At 41.2% G+C, this 25,804-nt stretch overlaps 1 protein-coding gene across 1 annotated transcript; it reads left to right on the plus strand.

Annotated features, from left to right (window-relative positions):
* Positions 1-685: 685 nt before the first annotated feature.
* On the plus strand, positions 686-25,511 carry ZBTB10 (zinc finger and BTB domain containing 10). Its single transcript, XM_064706267.1, has 5 exons — positions 686-1,863; positions 8,825-9,722; positions 18,701-18,874; positions 20,695-20,870; positions 23,356-25,511. The coding sequence occupies exons 1-5, from the start codon at positions 940-942 to the stop codon at positions 23,659-23,661; spliced, it is 2,478 nt and encodes an 825-aa protein (XP_064562337.1). The 5' UTR covers positions 686-939; the 3' UTR covers positions 23,662-25,511.
* Positions 25,512-25,804: the final 293 nt, after the last annotated feature.

Genomic DNA, 25,804 nt, shown 5'->3' on the forward strand with positions numbered 1-25,804 from the left:
TTCAGGAGTCGCCTGGAAGCAATCCCGAGCCATGTGCTGCAGGCTGACCCTGCCTGAGCAGGGATTTTGGCCCCGATGACCCACAGCGACACCTCCCAGCCTTTGCCGTCCCACGATCCGCGCAGCCCGCCGGGGTCAGGTGCCCATGGTGTCCATGGTGTCCGTGATGCCCAATGGTGTCCCGGCCGCTCCCGCCCCGCGCCGGCACCGCGCGCGCCGTGCCTCGCGCCTCACGCGCGAATTAGGGACCCGCCCCGCCGGCACGTGCGGGAGGCGCTCGCGCCGCCCCGCGCGCCTATAACGGTCCCGCCGCTCCGGGGCCCCGCGGAGGCTCGGTCGCTGCTGCTCGCCCCTCGGGACCCGCGATGTCCCCCTTCCCTCCCTGTTTCCGGCAGCCGAGGGGGCGGGCAGCGGCCCCCGGCGCGGGCAGATGTGGGGGAGGAAAGAAAGGAGAGACGGAGGGGGTCGACCCCGTACCCCCCCACACCCCCCCCGCCCCACACTGGGCGGGGCGGGGAGGGGCGGGGCGGGCGGCGCGTGACGCGGCGCGGCCGCAGCGCGCGCCCGCCCCCCGCCGGCCCCCCCTCCCTCCTGCCCGCCCCCCGCTCGCGCCCCCCCTCCCCTCCCCTCCCCTGCGGCGGCGGCGGGCGGCGGCCGCGGTGCATTGTGGGCAGCCCGTTGTTCATTTGCCACCCGACCCGATCCGGGGCCTGTCGGGACGGAAGCGCCGCCGCCGCCGAGCGATCGAGCGGGATCCATTGTGGGCAGCCCCGCGCCCGCCGCGATCCAGGCCGGACCCGGGGCAGCGGGGAGCGAGCGGCCGGACTTCGCTTCTCTCGGCCGCCGCCCCCGCACGGCAGCCGGGCGCCTCCTTCCCCCGCCCCGTTCCCGCGGCGGACGGAGCGCTCGGCCGGGCGGGGGGCGCGGGGCGCGCCCGCCATGTTCGCGGAGATAAACCGGCGGACGCTCGCGTTCCGCGGCGGCGGCCTCGTCACCTCCGCGGCGGCCGCCTCGGCGGCGGGGGCCGAGGCCTGGGAGCGACAGGACCCCGAGGCGCTGAACGGGCGCGGGGCGGACGAGGAGGCGGAGCTGGAGGGGCTGGAGGCCGAGGAGCTGGAGGCCACCGCCGCCGAGGAGAAGGAGCTGCTGCTGCCCCAGGACGCGGCGTCGCCCCCCGCCGCCGCCGGCCCCATGTTCGCCGAGAGGAACCGCCGGACTCTGGCCTTCCGCGGCGGCGGGGGGCTTCTGGCCGCCCACCCCGCCGCCAACAATGGCTGCGAGGCCGCGGCCTGGCCGCGGAAGCACTTCAATGGGCGGGGGGCGGACGAGGAGATGGAGCTGGAGGGCGCGGAGGGACTGGAGACCGAGGCGCTGCTGGAGGGCAAGGAGCTGGTCCAGGACGGGGGTTCGCTGAGTGACAGCAGCGACGACGAGGAGGACGGCGAAGGGGGCAGCCTGGGCGACGGCAGCGGCGCCGAGGGCGGCAGCTGCAGCAGCAGCCGGCGGTCGGGGGGCGACGGCGGGGACGAGGCGGAGGGCAGCGGCGAGGGGGAGAGCATCCGGCACTTCCCGCTGGCCAGGCCCAAGTCCCTGCTGCAGAAGCTGCACATCTCCTTCCAGGGCTCCTGGCTCAAGGAGTTTCCGTGGCTCTACTACTGCCAGGAGACCGGCCTCATGTCGTGCGCCTGGTGCACCGCGGCCGTGGCCGCTGCTGCGCCCCCCGAGGTGATCATGTCCGGCGCGCCCCTGCCCGGGGGGCACGACGAGCTCTGCAAGGGCACCCGCAACTACAAGCGCACCCTGCTCCTGCGGCACCACCTCTCCGCCGAGCATCGCCTCAACGAGCCCGGCAGCGCCGAGCAGGTACGGCACGGGACGGGCAGGGGGCGGCGGGGACGGAGGGAGGGAGAGAGGGAGGGGCAATCCCGGCCTCCCCTTTGCATAGGTGAGGTTTTCCTGTGCTCACGTGTGTGAACTTCTCTAATGGCTGCTCGTGGTGGTTGCTGCCCCGCGGGCTGGCCACGCCGCGTTGCTCTCGCTCGCCGCGTCCGGAGCGGGGGACGGGCCCCCTCGGGGATTTGGGGTGACTCTCCCGCTGGATGTGGGCAGGCACACAAACGCAGCACGAGCTGTTGTTTGTGGCTGTATTCCGTTCCCGTTATCCGTCCGGCCCTGGCGAGTGCCGCTTTCATTAGTTCGTCTGTTTATCTCTTGAAGATAAACCGGCGATGTGGGAAAAAAGTTGCGTACGAATCCCAGTGTCACAGCACTGATTTAAATACGCTCGTTACAACTTCCTCCTGCGGTACGGGCGGAGGGCGGGCAGTGTCCGGCCAGCGACCGCTTGTGAAATGGGGACTCGGCGGCGTGGAATTGGAATCGCTCTGCCTGCTTAGCGGTGTGGCCCCGGTGCACTAATCGGATAACTCCGTGTATTTAAGTTCTTCGCGCTGAAATCTTTTTTTTTTTTTTTTTTTTTTCCCGATTGCGTTGCCTTAGATTGCGTTGCTGAGCAAGAAGTCTGCAATCGCTTGGTGTGTGTTTGAGATAAACATGTGGTTTCCTGAAAGCCGTGTTACTATGCCAGCGCTCCTCTAACGCTGTAGGAGTAGTGAAACTCTTCACGTTCCCCGCTGAACTTCAAATCGCTGTGTTTCTTGGCTGCTTTCACGAATGAGGCAGGGCTTGCCCTAGAATATATGTGGATAAAAAGCCCCTAAAAATACTTGTGTTGGATCCGCAGCCTTCTGCAGCCTTTTCTCCTAGGGATGCCTGCGCTGCTAAAGTTTGCTCGATCGCTTCGCTGGCGTTAAACTTGCCTGCGGGCATTAACTAAGTGTTGCTTCAGGTTAGACTAGTCCCTGAATTGTTAGGCTGTTAGCCGGAATTAATTGATTCGTCACTCCGTTTTTCTGCATCTAGAATTCCGTTTTAATTGAAACACCCACCTTGGCTGGGTAGCTTTATTTGGAGTCTGAAATGTAATGCGGTGGTTAGATTGAGGTTATTGCTTGAGCACTCTTAAGGAGCTCAGGGTACCTTGGACAAGAGCTGCTAGTCAAATGTTGGGGCAGGATATCAGGATTACAGGATGACTGATAAAACATTAGGTGAACGTTAAGGGAAACCTTATGGTGCGCAAATACCATAAATATATGGTTATACAAAATATTTTTTGGATTTACAAATGCAACATTCACCTTCAAGATGGTTAATACTACCTTTTCAGCGAGTGCAGTTTTGTAGCAGCTACTCTTACAGATATTATGTGATAGTAGGTCATCTTATCAGTTTTCTTCAGTCTTCTGGGGTTTGCTACTCGCTCTGCAGTGTTTTAGCCAAACTTGCTTTCAATTAGTTGCTTCTAATTAAGAGACTTATATTCTTAGTTTCTTTTACTTCTTCATATCTTTGAAAGTGTTCCAGTTTTGCATAATGCTATTGCAGTGTGTTCCTTACCGTCTTGTTGCCTAGTTTCTGACTTTGAGTTGTGAGTGATTACTTTGTAGAAGTATGTTCTGTCACTGTGTAGCCTCCTGTGTTAGTGGATGCTGTTAATCCCTGCTACACTTGGAAGCTTCTCTTTGTCTGTTTTAGCTGTATTTAAATAAAAGCTATTCCCAGCATTCTTTCTCTACTCAAAGAACTAATTTTTTTTCTTTCTGTCCTCTTACCCTGACTCTGTTGCAAAACTGTTAAATACTGGGAGGGTGGAAGGGAGGACAGAATATTGGCTTGTTATCACAGTAACCTACAAGTTAATGTAAGTTTGTATTTGATGATTGTAAGTGTTTATTTGAAGAGCTTTCATTGCCATGGGAATATTTGTAAAAATGAATCTCTGCTTTTATACCACTGATAGTTTAAGAAAAAAAATATTTGGACTAACTGTGATAATAAATGAAACAGTAGGATAGATGAGTCAGTGGTTCTTCACTGTACAAAAGATAAGGTTGGGACAAAGGTAGCTGTAAAGAGATTTTTTTTTTAGTGGAAAACAGTGCTTTGTGCATCCTTCTGCAGTTACATTGCAGTTAAAAACTTCTCACAAGGGAAGGAGTTGCAGTTTTTCAGGAGTCAGTGTGGTTTTCTTTGTGGCGCACTTTCACATTACAGTTGCTTTATCAAAAACCTGATTAAGAATCTGTTTTCTTTCTCTTCTATGTTTAATTTCCGTATCCTTTCATAGGCTTAATGGCACTTGAATTTCTTTTGATACATATGTTTAAATTAATACCAAAACAATAGCCCCATTTTTTTTCTAAATGCCATGATACCAGATACTTGGAACAAAAGTAGGTAATTTGTACCCTGACCGTATTTCCAACATACATAATGAGGCAGCAAAGCCGTTTAGATTTAATGAAACTTGGGAGAGAACTTTCAGCCTTTGTGTTAGAGACAGCACACATGTATTATGGACTTGACAAGCCTCAACTGCAGGGCATGTTCAGCAGCTGCTAATAAACATATGGCATAGTGCCACCACTCAAGAGCAGAAAGGAAATTGTAGGTGTTAAGACAGTAAAGCAGTGGAAATTTCTATAGGTCTATTGGATATTACACTCGTGAAGAAACAAGTGATGATTTCAGTTTATTTTTGGGATACATTTAATTTGGAATGCTAAAATACATCACAAGTGGTTGCAGCTGCTGTAATTCAAGGGTATTGAGCTGTCAACCAATGCTTCTTTCTAAGACCAAATTCTTGAATCTTTTTCTATTCTAGTTTTTAAAATAATTTTTGTACACATTAAAGCTTAAGGAAATCTGTCATCTTTAAACTACCTTTGTTTTTGTAGTGAACAGACTACTGTGTTGCAAGAATCTTAAGAAATGGATGCTTAGTGGAAAATTATGGCAAAATATTTAAATTCTTGATGAATTCGGGTCCATAAGATGCAGATTTATTGGCTGCTGGGGATTCCTCTCCTCAAACCATCTTCTTAAAACATTTTCTTTCTGGACGTAATTTAAAGCTAAGCCTTGGAAATACTGCCAGAAAAGCTTTCTCCAGTCTAACAGGCATGTTGGTTTACAGCAGAAGCTCTCCAAAAGGAGGAAGGCCTTTGATGTGTTATTTTTTCCATGTGAACTGGAATTGTTTGCATTATGTGAGCAGTGATGAATGGAAGTCATGCTTCAGATGTTAGAGTTACATTACAGTGTTCTAAGTTCACTTCTTGACTTACTCTTAGCAGAGTGAAGAAGTTGAGGAGGAAGTCAGGACTTAAAGTAAACAGTATCACTTAGTGTGTTTTTATTTAATGTTTTTATCAAACCTCAAACTACTCAGTTTGATATTAGGCGATTAATGAAATAATTTGAAATCCCTGAGTTGTCTGTGAGTGGTGCTGTATGGCAGTGGAGCATCGTGTGCAACTGATGGGACCATGTTTTGAGATAATTTTCCTCTGCATGTGGTTAAGAAGCTACTGATAGCTTAGAAGATACATTTACCAGAGTAAGAATTAATTTGGGGGGCACAGGGAACTGCTGTAGAGCAAGATGTGGTAGTGGGGAAGGGATTAAAAAATGTGGCCTAATTACTTTTTGTATGCAAAAAAAAGTAGCTGAGATGTGATCTGTGGTTGGGTTGGTTTGGGTTTTTCTTAATTCTTCCTGCCCTCACTGTCCTTCCTTCCAGGGACAGAATATGTTGATGTAACAGTAGGAAAAAGAAAACTAAACTTCTAGTTGCAATTTTTGATCATCTGTTTCTGCTCCTGTTAGCTTTTGGGCAAGTTTAATTAATGAATTATACATATAACATAGTAATTTATTTTAGTGTGTATTGTTTTGAAACTGAGCACAATATCAGTTTCCTTAAGCAGTCTCTGTTCTGTTACAGCACTTCTTAATCTCACCCACAGAGAAGTGTTTTTGACTTAGAGCACTGAAGAGTCCATAAATTGAAATGAAATTGTGCTGATTTTTATCTTTTATTCCTTACTAGTGTTTATTAAAGGATGAGGTGGTTTGGTGATGTGGTAATTTAGTTGATGAGAATATGGGGTCTGTATTCTGAAAATATAGTTGGTATCTAAGCAAATATCATTAGTTTGTTGTTCTCATTAGAAAAATCAAGAACCCATATGATGATGTGTCATGTAAATTACAGACGTTTGAAAATACACTTTTTCCTGTAATTATTTTCTGCATCTTGCCTCCTGTTGAACTGTATTGTATTTTTTCTGTATCAATGTCTAAGTCTCTCATAGTAATATTATTTTGTCAATTTTTCTCATAGTAAATATGTTCTACTTGTCATACTTGGTGTACATAGACTTGATAACTGCTTAGATGTCAGGACTTCATTTGAGTTGTGGCACTAGGGTTAACTGTTGTACCATACCAGCAGTAAAACAGTTGGTTTTAGTACTGCAGTTAGTTTTAAAAATGTTTATGCACCCACATTATAGTGAAGCTATAATACTAATTAAAGCTGTAATACTGATTGATCTCTTTCTCCAACACGCATCCCTAATAGCTTGGACACAGGTTGCATAATATCTCATTTTTCCACTCAACCTTCTGGTCTTGTCACAATGAAGATTTCAGTCTTGTGTTTCTGTAGCACATTTGTGATCTCCAGATGCTCTTCACTATCCTGGCTTGTCCTGTTCTCAGGAAACAAAAACCTCACATTGTAAATATCAATTTTTTTTTTTTGTCCCAGCTTGATTGGGTACTTATACTTGCTTAGTTAACATGTACTCTCTCTCCATTATTTAATCAGACGTTTGTCAAAAGAAAAGAATTGCTGCAGGTTGTTTTGTAAATTTTCTGTGGTGTTTGATGTGTTCTCAGGGAATGAAATTGGCAGCTATCATAGCATCTACCTAACATTTACTGTGTGAGGTGCAAGTCACTGGTGATTGACGAGCATGACAACACTTTAGGGTACTGTCATTTTCATCTTAATCTGATCCAGTGTCAGCGTAATTGGTGTTTTGAAACTGTGCAGTGCTCCATTGCTAAAGTGACAGGAAGCTGGTCTAGAATCAAAATCTGCTGAGAGCTTGGAGTGACAACCTTAGCTGTCCCACACCTGGAGCAAACTGTTTCACAGCCTTCATCCGAGGTAGTACTTGGGGTGTGTCACAAAGTACAGAAAAAAAATTAAGATGAGGTGGGCAAAGATCTACTGCTTGTTTTCGCATAAAAGCCTAATTGCTTTTATTCCTTTTTCTTTCATGAAGTGTTTTTCTGAGAAGAGTAGAGATTCAGAAGCAACTTGACTGTGACAGCAAACTGAAATTTCTCTGCAGGAGGTGCTGAAATGGCACAGTTTCTGTTTTGGTTATACCAGGCCTTTTTTGCTGCTTATGTATGTAAACACCGTTTTAGATGTAGTTACAGCCTCAGGTGTCATTCCAGTGATCCGCACTGGGATTATAAATTGACATGAGTACTGATTTAATCCACTAAGGTCTATGGGGTGGAAAGTGACTTTTAAAATATATGTAGCTGGTTTCTGCTATAGTCTCAAATTGTCCTGTAATGTGTATTTTAACTCCAGCATAGCTTATGGGTTCATGACAGTGCTAACATTTCCTTCTTAATACTGATTTTGACCTGTAATGTTGAGGCAGGTGAGCTTTAACACCACCTCTAGTTGGCTAATCAGTGAGGTGTTTTAGGAGCTGAGAGAAGAAAATAATGATTTGGCTTGGAACTATCCAGTTTTGGGCTTTCCTTGTTTGCTAGGAAAGAAGAGAGAATCTTGGGGATAAGAGCATGAAACAGACTGTCATTGTTGCTGCTCTTGATGGCAGCATATGTCAACCCATATAAGTATGGTCTCAAATATGCCAGTCTGTGTTTTCTGCTTTCTCCTAGCTGCTGCTTTGTAGCATCTCTGAATCATCTTTAACATGAGTTAGAAGTCTTCTATGTGCTCTAAAATCCAGTTCAGATCTCTTGATCTCTCCCTGTCCTCATTTTAATAATGAATTATGTCTTGGTGTTGGATTTTGTGAAAGTATTAGGTTTTAGCAAAATTTTGAAGCCTTTTTTGAGATCAGATCTTAAAAAGGCTGTGTGTGTAATAAGTACTGTGCTAGTGTTGCCACTGGAAAGTTTGAGAGGCTAATTTCAAGAAAGTCTGAGGCAAGTAATGGAAGCTTAAGTCAGGAGTTTTTTTGTCCTCTGCAGTATTTTGTCTGCTTGTTATGTGATACCGTTTAATCCTAATCCTGCTGCAGTTTAAAAACAAAGGATAAATACTTAATTTGTCAAACTGTATAAGAAATACGTTTGCTGTTATATCTCCTTTAGCAATATGTTTTCTTTAAAACATTCAAGACAGATTGGGACATACAGGCCTAATCTATGTCTGTTCATATCTCAGCATGAAGAAAATGTTGAATCACTTATCCAGATTCTGCTTAATTGTTTGAGTGGAGATTTCTGGGGAAGAACAATTGATTGGATATGTAAGAATCATGTAGTTAAATCTTCGGAAACAGAAGCTCCTGAATCTTTAGGATATGTGGGTTAGGAATAACAAGTACTTCACACTCAACTATATATTTCCTTACTTTTGGCTGAAATTTCCCTTCCTTTGCCCTCAAGGCAAATCTAGCTCTGTTTGTTTTAAACTTGGGGGTGGAGGGTGCAGAATGAGAGCATGATTTTTAGTTTTCAGAAATATCTTGTTATTTATATATTCCTGTCTGCCTTTGTGACCAAGAACATAAATAACAAAAAAATTAGTTTGATTAGAATAATCTTCTTTATTTTCATATCCTTATTTTCATGTTTAACTAAGGAGAGCGTTTAGTAAGACCTAATTATGTTTGTGTGGCTTTTTTAATTGCAGGAGGCAGAGTTACCATCGGAACTGAATAATGAAGGATACTGTGATTTTAACAGCAGGCCAAATGAGAACTCTTACTGCTATCAGCTCCTGCAAGAGCTCAACGAGCAGAGGAAGAAAGGCATTCTTTGTGATGTTAATATTGTGGTGAGTGGGAGGGTCTTCAGAGCTCACAAGAACATCCTGGTTGCAGGCAGCCGCTTCTTTAAGACTCTGTATTGCTTTACAAACAAAGAAAGCCGTAACCAAACCACTGTTACCTATTTAGACGTTGTTGCTGTTCAAGGTTTTTCTGTCATCTTGGACTTCTTGTATTCTGGTAACCTCGTGCTTACGAGCCAAAACGCCATTGAAGTGATGTCGGTGGCCAGCTACCTTCAGATGACGGAGGTTGTCCAGTCCTGCCGCAACTTCATTAAAGATGCCTTAAACATAAGTATAAAATCAGAAGCTCCAGAGACTGTTGTAGTGGATTACAACAGAAGATCTGTTAGTAGGGATGGTTTATCTCCAAGGGATCAAAAAGTTGCCAGCTTCTGGGCAACACGAAACCTCACCAACTTGGCAAGTAGCATAAAAACTGAGAACGATCCCTACCCTATTGATGAGGGCCAAATGGAAAGCTACCAAATGAATGACTGCAGTTGGGTCCAGGACAGCTCACCTGAAATGGCTGAAAATGAATCTCAAGGTGAGGGAAAAGTTTTCGTGTGGAATGACATGGGTGCACAGGGACAATCAGTTCAAGAACCTGGAAAAGCAAGAAGAAAAAACCAAACTGCAAAGAGATTTATTTATAATGTACCACCTAATACTGAAGAGAACTCTGAAGATTGCTCAGTGTTGCAACCGTCAGTCCCATATCCAGAAGAAGATTTGTCATTTATTAAAGAAGAAGCAGGTAAATATTGCATAATGTCAATTATGTCATTTGAAAATTAAAGTATTGACTCCAGTACCTGACTACATAACTTTTGGTTTTTTATTTTTTAAATTATTATGCTGTATGAATAGTTAATGTATGTATTTGAAGTACTGTCATTTGCCTGCCTCACTTTTTGGTGAATTAATAGTTTTGAAAACTTACTGCAATTTAGAAGCCAAGTTAGGGGTGAATTTGAGACACAGCTGGAACAAAGTTCTTTAGATGTCTGTTGTTTCTAAAGCAGTTTAAAATGTGTGCCTGCTTCAAACATCAAGGAACTGTGGATGTTGCCTCCAGGGGCCCCGCTCTGCTCCTGCCCACGGACGAGCAGTGGTCCCACAGGGGGCACGTGGGGACCCACGGCCGTGCTGTGTGGTGCCAGCGCTGCCTGCGTACTGTGGTGACACGTGCCAGTGCAGAGCAGCGTGGGGTGGGACTGGGGATGTGTTTCTCCAGTACAAGAGACCTTCATGTGCTTAGTGGGTAGTGTGACACAACAGAGCAGCTCTGGAGAAGCAGCTGTGCTGGGGAGCACTTCTGCAAATGCCTCTCACTTATCTCTGGTCTTCATCTCTGAACTCTGGGTAGGTCTGCTTTAGCTTTACTTGAGAGTTGTGCTTGTGAAGTGAATTTCCTGTACTTCTCTTACTGGCTAAGCTTTGTTAGGCTGCACAGAATTCCTTCTGGCTGAGCCGAGGATAGAAGCTGTTTCAGGAATGTGACGGTCGCTAATATGCCTCAGGTCCACAGCACCAGGTTAGATCTAGCCCAAGTGAAGCCCTTTAGCTGCAGAGAGTGGGGGATGTTGAGTCCTCAGCACCCACACAACAATTCTGCCTCTGCTGGGCTACACTTGCTCTAGTTGCAGTGCCACAAAAAAGAACAACAAAGTCTGAAGCAAGAGCTGTGGGTATGTGTATTAGCTGCACAAATACAAAATTTCTGACACAAATTAGCATGTGATTTTTATTGATGATTTATAGGGGGTTAGTATTCAGTGTCTTACTGATGGAAATGCAGAGAATATGCATTTGATGGCACCAGCAACAAATATAATTAGTTGTTTGGATTCTGTGAAATTTTGTATGTGTGCTGTGAAGATTTCTTGGAGAAATAATGGAGGGCATGGGCAGTGCAGTATGTTTAGTCCTTGTTTTTTGTTGGGTTTTTTTGTTTGTTTGTGGGGGTTTTTTGACAGAAGCACCAATGTTTCCAGTACCTTGTTATGCTAAAGAATTAAATTACAAAATACATTCATGTAGCATTTTGATGAAAAGAACTGTATTGGAGACAGATCATACTGAATATGTGTTGTGGTGTCAGTCCAAAACCATTGAAAGTTCTGTGACCACGGGGGAAAGTTTATTTTACTGAATTCTAAATTACTAGTCAACTAGTGATCTCCTTGGTATTTTCAGAGCACACCATATATGTTCCTAAGTACATAATTACATTTTCTGTCAGGGTCAGAATTCTTTTGGAAGCCTTATCTGATATTTTTGTAAAACATCTTCACTTTTACTAAGTTCTTGAATGCATATTGTTTGAAACAAGAAGAGTGACTGAAGCAGGGCTTGGTATTACTTACTTTTCACCCATAGACTGTTATTCAGCCTTTGGTACTCTTTCTCTTCTGCTTGTGGCTCTTTTTCTTTGCTTTGCAGGTCGATTCCACTCTTAAACACACTTCTTTTAACTGCTCCCTCTATGCCAAAGAAAAGGTGGAAGAGGGAGGAGTGCAGAGTTGGAAGAATGTCAAGAATGAGTTGTAGAGTAACCTGCAGGTTACACAATAACTTTTTAGTTTTGGATTAAATTTCCTGTGGGGATGAAAAACTACCGAAAATAATAGGCACTGAGAGGTAAAAAATCCATAAGAAAATGTAATCTGGAATAGATATAAGACAATTCTATAAAAAGAAAAATAAAGAATAATAAATTCTTATATTCAGAGCTAAGGAGCGCGCTCTCCTGTTGGTTGCTGAAACGGAAACAACGAGCTTCTACTATTATGCTTTGTCATGTTCTGGTGGGGGTAACACCAGTGGTTATGAACCCTCAGTTACAGGCAGGGGGAGTTTCTGTGCCCTTGGTTTAGGTTTGGGTTGGTCTGGTGCTTTTATGATGATACTGTAGATATGGTGGAAGAGAAGCCTACTTAAGATCACTCCTCTCACTACAAAAATTTATCCTCGAAGCCACTTCCTTGAATTCTATAGTAAATGAATTTTCCAGTTGGGTACAGTTGGTAAGTATTAGATAGTAAAGAGTGAAAGCTTTCTGAAGCATCTGCTACCCCTCTTGTTCCAGTAAAGCAAATATGTTAAACTGCTCCTTGCTGAACATGAGTTTTTCTGCTCCTATCCAATAAGGATATGTCAGCTGCTTCTTCCTCTCACCCTGTGTTGCTCATGCCTTGTGAAGGCTGATGTAGAATAGAGGTTAGATGGAGTTAAAGAATAAAGTAGGTATTTATTTAAAAGCCTCAATGGACACACCTTGAGCAGCACAAGACCTCAGCCGTGGCTACACCCAGGATGAACCCAAAATGGCCACAAAATGGACAACCGGCCACATGGTCTCACACTCTTATAAGTTCAGGTCCATTTGCATATTGGAGTTAATTGTCCAGTTACAGCTTTAGGTTATGAAGTCCCATCCTTCTTGTTTTTCTGCCTTCAGCGGACCATTGTTTATGCTTTTAGGCCTGAAACTTAGATCATTTGTCCTTGGTCCCCAGCTAGAGAAAGAATTGATTTGTCTACCTACTCTGTGAAGAGAGCTTACTATCCCCTGATATGAAGCTCAGAACTACACACTAAAGCAGTGCAGAATCTGAAAAATATAAAAGCTAAAACCTGAGGCATCATTGCCAGTGAGTTTAACACCATCCCTGTACAAGTATCATGTTGGTGAGCTTTAGAGAAGCTTTAAAAATTTAAGATACATTTCAAATTCCTTGTACTGTCTCAGATTTACTTATATTTTACTTAAGTTTTCAAGACTTCTCTATATTAATTAAAGTAGCTGTTTTAGTTAAACATGGAATGTTACCACTTATCTCAGTATTTTGTCTCCTAGTTGATAATCTGCTAAAAAGGTCTTCTACTGTTTACAGCCATCATTCATCCTACAATTAACCATTTACCATAGTGAAAATAACCATGCAGACAACATATTACAATCAGTGTTAGAGTGTGTTACAAAAGATCATAAAAGCTCAGTGAACATAATTCATCATATGCTTAGTGTCTCTTCATGGGGTGATTTTGTCTATTTTCATCACTTCTTGGGTATGCCTTTCATCTGGACGTGGTGTTTTTGGTTTTTTTTGTTTTTAAAAGTCTGTCCTATCCTCAGACCTCAGAACACAGCTGTGAAGTGTTGCTTATGCTTTCTGGAGCTGACTGTGTTGATTTTTAGGATACTTGCATGCAATAGCCCAGTAGCTTTATGAAGCTACAAGTGTGTAATTTGTTATTGTGATTTTCAGGCTAGGTTATGCTGTACTCTGATGGGGGTGAGGGAAAGGATAACAAGGGCAGGATTAAAACAGTCCACAGTGGAACGAGAGGGTTCCTTGCTGATATTGTAGGGGTTCTTAAGGAATTAATTCAGCTTGCTGTAGAAACAACTACTTTTCAGAAGGATACAAACAGAAGCTAAACCTGCTTACAAAAAATGTAGTGCTGGTCCCAGCATTTGTCATGTTGCAAGGGAGGAGCATAACACAACTTGATTAGGCTTTACAATAAAGCAGGTATCTTTGTATTTGAAGAAATAAAGATTGATGGACTTATCAGGATGTGTATATTTCTTGTAGGGATAAACCCCACTTGACTGACTGTGTTACAAAAGAAAAAAGAATTGTATATTTTTCCTACTTTTCCATGGTACTCTAACTCTCAGTCATATTTTTTTTAAACCTTAAGCTGATACCTCGGTTAAAAGATTCAAGTTCCTTGATGGACCTTTAATCACTTTATTTGCCCCATTCCCTATGTAATCCAGTATTGAAAGTGTCAAAGGTTTTTAGAAGTCATCTGAAAAAACTGCAATATCTGAGGGTCAACCTCTTCCCCATTCATTTAATTTACCTCTCCCAGGGATCATCCCAAAGACAAGCAGATTCCCTCCTCACATTCTTACAGTATGGTCTGTCCCTGAGCCTACAATTCCAGACAGTGTTTTGTGGTGTTTTTTTGGGGGTTTTTTGTGGTTTTTGTTTGTTTGTTTGGTTGGTTGGTTTTTTTTTTTTTGTGAATGGGTTGGGGAAGAAGGTTTTGTGGTGTCTACATATCATCTCTGCCTGAAAGTCCCTTTGAGTCCCAGTGTAATGCACTGACATACTAAAAACGATCCATCAGAACATTTAACTCCCCCACAAATAAATGGTCTGCATGAGGAAAGTTCTTGGCTTTCTTGTGTTTCACTGGTGTAGTTGTTGGAGGAGATCAGCAAAATAGCTTTCAGTTTCTTGGGAAGGAATTTTTCAGGGAAGGTATGATAATCAAGTGGAAAAGCAAGTGCATAATATATTTGGCATCAGTGGTCTTCTCTCAGGGGTAGTTGATGCTAGATTTGACTACATAGTTACAGCAATATACCACATTTTCATGAATGAAAACCAGTAAAAATTGAGAGCAATTTGGAGCAATAGAGTATGAGTAAGATTGCATTGGCAAAATGTCTTAAGTATGTCTGAGCCCTCTGTTGCAAGGGGCAGTTGAGCAGTAATGTGCTTCCAGAAGCCTTTTCAGAAGCAGCAAGGTTAAAGATGTGAGGATACTCTGGGAACAAAGGGAGCTCAAGATACTTTGTTTTCCCCACCTTCCTAGTATGTGAGTCTTGGCAGTGCTGTTTCCTCTGTCATGTTACCTAACATAAGCAACAAATCCAGCTCTCTAATAGCAATCCAGATTGTATCAGTAGATTACCACTGCTTTCTTTGCAATCCTTGAAAGCTATGGCCTAATCACTTATCCTGTCTACTTTCTGTCTTTTTTAATTGATTAGATGAGCAGTCTGTGTCAAAAAAAATACAGTGAAAAATAGTATTTATTTTTCTCTTATTTTGGCACTGTTTCCAGTGCTAATATATGTAAAGAAAACAGGAGTTGAGTTCACTACAAACAGTTGTATCTAATGCAAAGTTTTGTATCTTTTCCCTCAGTGCACCATATGTGTGTCCTTTTCTCTAATGCCCTGTCCAATGGCTTCTGTCACTGAACTTCTCATTATTTCCCATATCATCACCTACTCAGTAATGTATCCTTTTCTGGCCCCAAATCTGTATATTTCCTGATATGAATCAGAAAAAGAGTGAAATTTGTCAGACTAAGGGCACTTCTGGCTTAGACATGTTCTCTCTTTCTGGTGGTGCATGCCTACCTCTTGCCTTCAAAACTGAAAATCATTGTATCTGGCTTATGGTTATCCTTCTTCCTGAGAACAAATGCAGTGGAATATAAAATCTTTTCACAATGTTTTTGATAGCTTTTTTTTAGTGGTGTAAAAGCTATACATGCACTTTATTTCCCACTGTCCTATCTCTTGTCAAATCAACATAGTGTGAATTTTAGTGCTGATTGTTAATGAGTTTCTTTGTATTCTGTTGTATTTTTTATTTTTTGTTGTTTGGCTTTGCTTGTTGTTGACTTTTATTAAAGATCCCATTACTGATATCCTTTTATCCATGCAGACTAGAAGAATGGGTAAATATTTGAGGTTAATTGACATTTGGATTATTAACTTACACCTCTTGGAAATCAACTAAAGTGTAAGAAGGTAACCTTAGATCAGAGAAAAGTTGTGATCAGGTGGTTTAGTCTGGAGACACAGAATATTATTGCTTCTAATTAGTTTTTTCTTTTTTTTCTCAAAGGTCTGCCTTACCTGTCTATACTTTCCCCCTTTGCACCCTATCCCCAGTCTACCAGTATGACTGCATCCATAGTTGCTTTCAGCCTCCTATCAAGAGGCTGTCATCTGGCTTTGAAGTGACCAGAACAGGTCAGATGGTAATTATGTCTAGTTTTGCAAGCAGGTTTCAGGGGGCAGTAGCCTGGGTGAGAGGAGAAATGGGAGAAGATACTATGAGCCACAGGGGTCTGTAAATGTGTTGCATTCTGGAAGCTTACCAGACTGTAGGATCTATATCCAGCTGGGGAAGGTGGAAGAGGCTGGATATTGCACTTGCAGCTTGCAGTCTGTGTGTAATTCAAGTCTGTCTTGTTTGGATGAGCGATTAAACACTGAAGATGCCTTTTGCATGGTTTTGTTTTGAACACATTAAATGTGTGCTTAATCTAGAAAGCAGGTTTTCTAGGTCAACGAATCATTCTAAGAATAAGCATTAGGTTTAATTATTATCTACTTAGTCATGTATACTGAAGCACAAAGCATGTGTAGCAACCTCTTATCGCTTGTGGTATCTGTGCTGGTGTTCTTTCATGTTATAGTGGGTCTTCTCTTCCAGTTGGAGGTTGAAGGATTTAGTAGCTACTACCTACACTAGATGACAGCTCTTAAATTTATTTGGCTATGCTGAGTCTTGTGCTAAGTTCTCAAATTATGCAGGGGTTTGAACTCCTAAGTTCCCTCAGACTTAAATATCAGCTGTGTACATAAATGTTCCTAGTGACATTTAGTTTGTATTCTCATAAATACAGAAGAATTGTCAAAGTGACAGTGTTATATATAAAATGTGCTCAGCTTGGTCCAGCTCTTACCTATGGTCAGTCTTTGGTGTATGCTTATTCTGAAGGAAGCCATACAATAGTGCCTGTACACAGCATAACAGTACATCTGTGTGCAGTAAAGACTTGGGTCTGTTGATCTTACAGATATTCATCCCATAAGGGAGGGAAAAGTGATTAAAATACTTTGTAACTGACTGACCTTTACTATTCAGCTACAGTTCTAGTTCAGGGAGAAAAATCTATAACGAAAGGATCTAATACTTTAAACATTATAAAAGTAGGTTTTTTTTGTTTTTTTTTTTTTCCTCTGCTAGATCCTGAAGCCTGCTGTAATTTGGAGGCTTTTAGCCTTAAGATCACAACACTGCTTCCTCTTTAATCCTTTCATGTGTATTACAGAAGGAAGTCTTCCTCCTCACCTCAAAGGAATGTGTAGTTGGCATGTCTATAGGGTATCTGTGTTCTATTCCTTGAGCTGTTGAGATGCCATTGCTGGAGTCCATCACTCCAAATTAGTATAAGGAGTTCTTGCCTCTTTTGGACATAACAGAAGTTAGGTCAGTAATTAAAGTTAGAGTCAGTAATTTAAAAAATTTCCTCACTGCTTTGTGTTTTTTAAGGGAGAGGGAAGCTTATTCCCTTCCCTCTTCTTCCTTTTATAGCAAAATAGGTAGTTAGATGAACTAAAATACTGCTATTTCTCGTCTGCATTCACTCATGCTCTGCTTTTTAAAAGCTCTGGTAGAATGCCTAATTTGGCAGTCATGATCCAGCTTTGCTTGTTGTTTGCCATTGTCTAATGGATAAGATAGAATTATAAGCTTCCTACTTGTTGAGTGATATCCTTTTGAACTGTTTGTCTTATGGTGCAGACTGAATCACTGCTGCCAGTGTTAATGCTGCCTGACAGTATATGAAACTACTGTATGTGTCTCATACTGTGAGGATTTGTAATCTGTACTTTTTCCCAGTAAAACTGCAGGTTGGAAGTGTTTAAATATGCAGCTTGCCACTAGCTGCATGAGATTCTGATTTAGCCTAAGAGAATTTCCTCTCCCAAAAAATCCGTAGAATGGATAGTGTAAGGATAAAAAGAAGTCTTTGGGCTATTAAAATGTGTAGTTTCAGGCTTGAAAGCAAAAATACATCTCCTCAAGACTTCACAGTGGTGACATTTGGAATCCAGTGTGAGGACCCAACTACCATCTAGAGAAATAAAAAGAAATCTGCCAGTTACCACTGCAGTTTGTTTATTTAACAACTGTTTGCCTGTGAGGAAAGTAATGGATTTATGAGTTCATGATTTCCAACAAACTCCTGTCTTGGGGATTGGGGGGAACATTGATTTGCACTATTGCCAGAAGAGCTTTTGCCCAACAAATATGATTTTGTCAAATTCTTAGTGCAGCTTTATTGTGTTCTATTTATAGTTCTCTGTGCTCTGCAATAGTGACTCCATGTTCACTGATGCAGTTCTTACTTGTTACAAAGTATGGAAGTAAACAAGCTAAGATATTTTAAAGGCATTGTACACTTCTGAATGGTTTTGTTTTTTTAAAGAGAAAAAAACGATACAAAGGCAACATAAACCGCAGAAGATCTTGTCTTAAGAGCAAATGTAAATATGCAAACTAGTCTTTTAGGCTGTAATATTCCAAGTAATTACGTTCTCTTGAATTTATGTGGTTTTAGAGTAATGGAGATGATTATTCAGAAAAGGATTTAGACATAGCTGTAGGATCCTTTATATAAATAAAGGTATTTAAAGCACTATATATATATACCATGAAGATATTTTAAGGCAATAAAAAACCACCATGCCTCTAGTAGAAAATACTTAGTTTTGTACCAGCTAGACTGCTGTGGCAGTCCAGGTGAAGTCACTGCACAAAGCAGTTCTGAAGAGAAAGGTTTTCTGATGGAAAACCTTTCAGCCCCCTCAGGATGGTCGTGAGGGAATACATATCCTTACCATCAAAGCCCCTATAGTAGGAAAAAAGCTTTCAACTTTTCTCAGCATGGGGAGAAGAAATGGTGCTGGGGAGAGTAGTTCAAGGGTCCCATTTCATTGAAGTTAGGAATACAGTTATTTCTTGTTTTAGTATTGAATACTATGTGAAAACATGCTATAGTTACTATTTTAAGGTTAGAAACGTTTTTGTCACAGTTTAAAAAGGATCTATATTGCTAAACAGATTAGATTGATGACTGATTAGAACCCAGGAAGCTAAAGAAAGAATGTGTCTTTAATAGCTACTTCAAGTGACTTCAAGTATGGACTGTTGCCGGGTACTTCAAATGACTTCAAGTACGGATTGCTGCCGGGTACTTCAAGTGACTTCAAGTATGGGCTGCTACCGGGTACTTCAAGTGATTTCAAGTATGGATTGCTGCCAGAATCTTGGCCAAAAGAAGCTTGGGAAAATGGTAAGTGTGTCTGATGGAGAGTAGGTAGAGGGTTAGGAAATTATTTAGTCAATCTTCTTCCATATCATTTGCCTTTCTGGATAATGTACTTCCTTGGAGGGAGGAAAAGGAATTCAAATATATGGAAGAGTAAAACCAGAATGTGATTTATATCACTTCTAGTATTGTGACTCAGTGTGAAGGTACCTGAGGTCTTTAATAACATGATAGCTGCCTGTCTCTTTACTAAGCTAAATACAGATAAATGGCCTTTGAAATTAAAAACTTGGATGGTGAAGATATGGAAATAAATATAATTTTAAAAGGAGATCTCAGCATATGTCTTGATATTAAAAATAAAAAACTTCATTAGTTGTGTAGCTGTAATTAAGCCTTTTTCTGTCAGTTCAAGCAAGCAGTTATCTGTATTTATTTCTCTGTCTGAAAACATATACTGAAAATACCACCATATCTAAAACAATAGTTGCCAGTTTCTTACAATACGTAAAGTCTTCAGTAAAAAGAACATATCAAGTACTGGGTAATAGTAATGTTTACCTCTTCTCTTTAACTGAGCTGTTACTGGGATGTGCCTTACGGTTTATTTTAAATATTTTGGGGTTTGCAATAGAAGCAATGTGGTCATCACAAGGTGAAATTTGCTGGCAGTCAAGAAATTAGAAGCTAGGTCTTAGGAAGTCTGCCTGTTCTTAAGCCAATAAATTCCCATGTATTTTACAGCCCTGATGTCTGCCTGCATAGGATTTACTTTTCTTCATGTGACGTTATGTGGACATGCAGCTCACATGAGTGCTCCAGTATGCAAACTTGTGAATATTAGCAAAATGTAACTTCCATGTTTGGATGGATTTAAAAGCTCAAAGGAGGCAACTCTAGAGACATGCCTGTGAGCATGTGCACATAATGTGCAATTACTTATGTTTTCTTCTTGTCAGTGTGAACACTAGAAACTCTTGCACATAATCAGGTAGCCTTAGCCAGTGCTTTTTGGATGCTTCTAGATGGTTATGATTATGTTCATAAGTTCTCACCTGTAGTAAGCTGAGTCAGTATGTTATTATCAAAATAATCTTTGTATTTCTGTGTGGCCTTCTCCATGCCATAGAATCCTGTGGTGTTCTTTTTCACACAGTAATAGGCAGCTGTATTAAACCTGTTTTGCATATATCCTTTGGGCAAGCTATATAAAGAGCTCTCTTCCATCATAAGGAAGAAGTGAGATATTTCTTCTTCCAGAAGTTTTTTCTGCTCTTTTTATTTTTTTTCTGCTGTTAGATCAAAGTAAAAAATAGGTAAAATCTGAACCAATAACTTCCTTTTTGAGAATTTCAGAATTTTGTTACCTCTTAGTGTCCTACTCCTCTTGTCAATATTCATTCTTACTTATACTTTTTTTAAAGTCAGATCTTGGTAGACAGTTCCTGCATGTAATTCTGAATATTGGAAGAGAAGGTTGCAACTGTCTAAATGCTGCAGTGTTAGAGGGTTTCTAATCCAGAAGAAAATGTTTTCTGGTATAAGTGACGTCTAGGAAAATGAAATATTGGTAAATTGCAGTTAACTTACTTCAATTCATGAAATAAGACTTACATGGTAAAAATGACTTGGTTACAAGTAGGTATTTTTCTAGTAGAATTGAACATGCAGAACTTAGCAGCATTTTTGATTTCTGCAGACAGGCATTGTCCTGATTTCACTGATGAAAAGTCATGTGTTTTGCTTTATTGTTTTGGCACCTCTTTATTTTTGTAGACAGAACAAATTTAGATTATTTTTTGTGTGTTTCATCATCTTTTCTCCTGATGCTTCTTATCTTTTAGGCGATTCCTCTGCTTTAATCATGAACAAGTTGAAGTGTCCACACTGTAATTATGTAGCCAAATACAGAAGAACACTAAAGAGACACTTGCTCATTCACACAGGAGTGAGATCTTTCAGTTGTGACATCTGTGGGAAGCTGTTTACACGAAGAGAGCATGTAAAGAGACATTCCTTGGTAGGTAATCTCAAGTGTTCATGTATATGTATGCACAGGTATGAGTGGGGTTTTATGGGGGTTTTCAGGTGTTTTGGTAGTTGGAACAAACTGTTCTCTGATTTGACATAATGTAAATTGTCTTATCTTGGATTTGAAATGGATGAAGATAAACATTTCTTGGATAACTGTGCCTCTCGTTTTCTTAATGGAAAATGCAGTGTCAATGAAGACAGTAATTTCAAGATTATTTTGAAAGTGATGTGATAAAGGGATGCAGTATATATAAGTATTCTGTAGATAATGAAAAGCAGTTTTGGCTTAGCTTTACTGCAGTAGAACATCACATCTTGGTCTATAATGCTGCATCACTGTTTTCTGTCAGGGCACCCTGTTAATTCAGCAATTGCACAATATCTTGAGGTAGTTCTGAAATGTTTATTTCACAACTAGACAAAGCTATAGTATACAGTATCTGCTTTAAGATTAGGAAAGAATGAAAAATATCTGCTGCAGAAAGTAAACATCTGTCTGACTTGCATTCTGTCAGTACCACAACCAGGAGTTCAGCTTACCCTGTTCTGTGCACATTGCATAACCCAGGATTTCATTTCAGTACTCATTTATGTGAGGATCCAGAGAAAGTTTTATCTGTCTTGGGTATTTTGTAGGTGCTTTGTATCTAGTCTATGATGAAATTAAGACTCCATTATAATATATACTATATAAAATCCAAGGTGTGTTTTAGGGCAGTAATAAAAGTAAGACCATGTTGGTGGTGAGAAAATAATAACATTTTTCCAAGCTGTGATTTTAAAATTTCCCCTTGTTTTGCAAGATGTTTTGCAGATAGCTAGAAAAGGTTAGTTAGCACATGGAGTGGGTAAATTGCACTTCTTCTAGGTGCTGGCCCTGGGCTGAGGCAACTCTCAGTATCTATAGAGGCTGTTGGGTGAACACATCGAGAGCAGCCCTGCCAGGAAGGATTGGGGGTGCTGGTGGGTGAGGTGGGACATGAGCCACCAGTGTGCTCTCTCACCCCAGACTGCCAAATGTATCCTGGGCTGCATCCAAGGCAGTGTGGCCAGCAGGGTGAGGAAGGGCATTGTGCCCCTCATGAGACCCCACCTGGAGCACTGCATCCGGCTCTGGGGTCCCCAAAACAGGAAGGACATGAAGCTGTTGGAGCTACTCCAGGGGAGGGCTATGAAAATGATTGGAGGGATGAAGCACCTCTCAGATGCAGAAAGGCTGAGAGAATTGGGGCATTATTGCCTCATGATGGCCATGCTCCTTCCTTTGTGGCTCACCTGAGAAGATGGCAGCAGTGGGAGTTAGCTGGTCTACCAAGAAGAGTAGAGTGGGACTTCAGTTTTCTGTCCTGCATTGTCTGATCAGGACTTGTAGCTGAAGATTTTTTTTCCTCCAGGAAAGGAGATGAAGTCAGACAATGTGAAAACAGCTGTGGAGTGAGCTCAGAGCAGTTCTGTGCTTTAATTGAAGTGTTCTTTCTCTGATGAAGTCAGAACACTTTTTTTTTTTTCTGGATGTTTTTCCCTCCTCCCTTCCCCTTTCAGCTGAACAAACCTCAAACATTCTGCCTTGTGTGAAGTATTATAGCAAGTCTAGAGGCTGGGGAAAGCACACATATCAACTGTACAGACTATATAGCAGAGCTGAAGTAACTATTTGTATCATGACCTAATTTATTTTTCCCCTCATTTAGGTGGTAATTTCTTTTATCTAAAATTGCAACTTTTTCAATGGTACTTCAAATTAGATATTTGAGCACATAATTGTAATCTGTTGGGAACACCAGATAGAAGAAGGAAATCTTCAACTTCATTTTTTCATAGATAATAATTAATATACATGGTTGCTGAATTCAGTTACCTTGTACAAGCAACATACTTCCAAATTCAAAATCAAAATTTATGGTTAGTCAACAGCAGCCTTCTAATTTTACACACAGACTCAAATACAGGACAAAAAACTTACCTAAGCGACCTGGAAAGTTGATGTTAATTTTAATAGTGTTGGGAAGGAGAAGTCATGGAAGAAGAATTTTGCTCTTTGAATTCTTGAATATAATAACTCTTGTTTGTTGTTAGTATTTCTAGAATTTAAAATTGTAAAAAGCAATTTTCTAAATGACCTATCTTGTGTGCAGTGGAAGGGTTTGAGCTGCTCTCATTGCTTCCAAGTCTTGCTCTGTACCCTGAGGAGATGTGAACTGAACACTCTCCTGCGTACAGAACAGGCGACCTGCTGAGCTCCTACAAAGTGATTTGTTTGTGGGCAGTAGCTCATATCTGTTGAAGAATACATAAATAGATCTCCAGTAGTCCTTCCTTACTCTGAATAGTGTTTGGTATCTTTTGGAAAAGTTAAAAATAGGAATTTTTATATTAATAATTATTATTGTTGTTATTCATAGTTTTCTAGTACTACATGCAAATGTAACCTGATATGCCTATATTCAGCTGTTAAAATTTCTCTTCCATAGGTGCATAAAAAGGATAAAAAGTACAAGTGTATGGTGTGCAAGAAGATTTTCATGCTTGCAGCCAGCGTTGGAATAAGACACGGCTCACGGCGTTACGGAGTTTGTGTAGACTGTGCAGATAAATCTCAGCCTGGAGGGCAGGAGGGAGCAGACCAGGCGCAGGACACAGATTTCCCTAGGGATGAAGAATACGAAGAGAATGAAGTGGGAGAAGGCGACGAGGAGCTGGGTGATGATGTAGAAGAACAGAACGAGCAGTCTCGGTGGGATGAAGGCGGGGAAGTCTGTATGCCTTTAGATGACTGACCGAGCACGAGACTTCAGGGTGCTGCAGGTGGACACTGTACGGATTGACTGCTTGAATCTGGGACTGAAGGCTTGCGAAATATGGTACAGGCTGGATGGTAGTTATGTTGCTGTGAAAATGTAGGGTCAAAGCCTTATAGCAAAAAAAGGATTATTAATTTTTTTATGATATTTGCACAGGACTGTACAGCATACAACCGTTTGGTTGAATTATACAGAGTCCTCACATCTACAGTCAGTTATCAAAAGAAAAATGTATTTTTTATTATTTATAGGCTATAGCTACTTGGGTCCTATTCAGACATAGTAGTAACTGTAATTATGTTGCACATTCATGTACCTGTTAACATGAATGAAGAAAATTGCAATTTGGTATGGAAATACAAAGACAGCTTTCCCAAATCCACTCGTACTTTTGTCAGCGAGTCAGTGAAGCTAATTCGGGCTGGTGGCTCGTTTTCCACAAGCATGTCTTTGCCATACAAACCTTACCTCTCCTGTAATCTGATAGGTGAAAGCCAATCATTTAAATATGTGTCACAGATATTGCCAACACCATATTGAAATTTGGGTTGAAAACTTTTGGCTCTATGCTGGCAGGTGCTATGGGTGATAAGCACTGGAGAAGTTTTTAATGGCATTAATTTAGTGTCTGTTTTTAAAGAAGGTTGTTGTTGATTCATCAGTTTTAAAACGATGATGCAGAAGAAATGACCAGTAATGAAATAATAGACTGATCAGAGCATGGGTAACTCTTGTGCCACTTAGTCAAAAGAGACAGTCATGCTAAAAGGTATCTGATGTAATAATGTTTCTTCTCTCTCCTAAGGCCCCCCTTCTCTCAAAATTTTTTTTGTTTCCCTGGTGTATACCTCAGTCCCACAGAATAAAAATGCAAGGAATGGAGAAAGTGTCATATTAAAACAACTTTTTGGTCAATAATTTCTTACTTGTCCGTTTTTTGGCTAGTTTATGTGATATGAATTGGACACTAGGCTATTGTGCCCACCGTTCATCATGGAACACAAACTATTTTTTATTCTTTTGTACTTCATGGGTTGTTGTTAGTATTTAATATAAACAAACTACATTTAACTTGCTCATTTGCTGGAATTTTTTTTAAGAAAAACAAGAAGTCCAAAGGAAAAAATGCTCTTTGAGTTGTCTGCTTTTCAGGAGGATATGCTCCCTATGCTCTTTGTTTCAGATTTTCTAGGAGGCATTGAAACTTGAATTTTTGTAGCCACGTAGTTTTTTTTCTTTTTGTTGGGTTTGTTTTTTTTTTTTTTCTTTTTCCTGTAATATTGTACCAATGATTTCAGGCCCCTTTCATAGGGAGGGGAGGGCATTACACCTTCACCTTAAACTCCTCTGTGTTGTCTAGCCTAAGGCAAGTTAATTCAGGCAATCATTGGAACAATAAGTCTGATGTACTATTATGTCACAGTGAGTAAATATGCAGAGCATTTGTCATGACACGTAGCTAGGCCAGTGTGACAGTACTGTATAAAAAACAATTGAGGGTCACCATATTTTTCAACTTTGTTTAATTTTAAAATGAGTATATTTTTTCCTATTTTATGTCAGGTAACTAAATTATGGTAGTTGTGTGGATAACTTTGAATTATGCTTTGATGGACAAAATCTTACTGGTGCTCCATCTGATCAGACTTGGTATGTATTTAAAGAGACAAGCTTTACTCTTGTCCATAGAACAGTAACAAAATGTTAAGACATTGTTTTTGCTGATGGAAACTGAGATGATAAGTTTGAACTACAGTTATATGGGAATTAAAATGCTTTTTTTTATCATCCACTTGTTTCATTGGTAGTTTCCACATCATTGTAATCCTGACATGAATAGTTTTTTGGGGAGGGTGGGGAGGGCAGGGTACCTTTTTTACACTGAAGATTACATTTTATTCTCATTGTTCTAGACTGAAATGAGTAATGTGTAATTCTGGTGGGGTCCAAAGTAGAAATTAGTTGGGCAAAGATGATATGAATGAAAAAGTATTTTAAACGTTAAAGTAATGTTCTGCTTTGTGAATATGTAAGTATAGCATAAAGATTTTTCCATCCCATTTATCCCTTTTAAAACCATAGTTTACAATTGGTAGATCTGTCTATATATATAAATATA

Source organism: Zonotrichia leucophrys, chromosome 2, assembly GCF_028769735.1.
Source record: "Zonotrichia leucophrys gambelii isolate GWCS_2022_RI chromosome 2, RI_Zleu_2.0, whole genome shotgun sequence".
NCBI classification, from domain to species: domain Eukaryota; kingdom Metazoa; phylum Chordata; class Aves; order Passeriformes; family Passerellidae; genus Zonotrichia; species Zonotrichia leucophrys.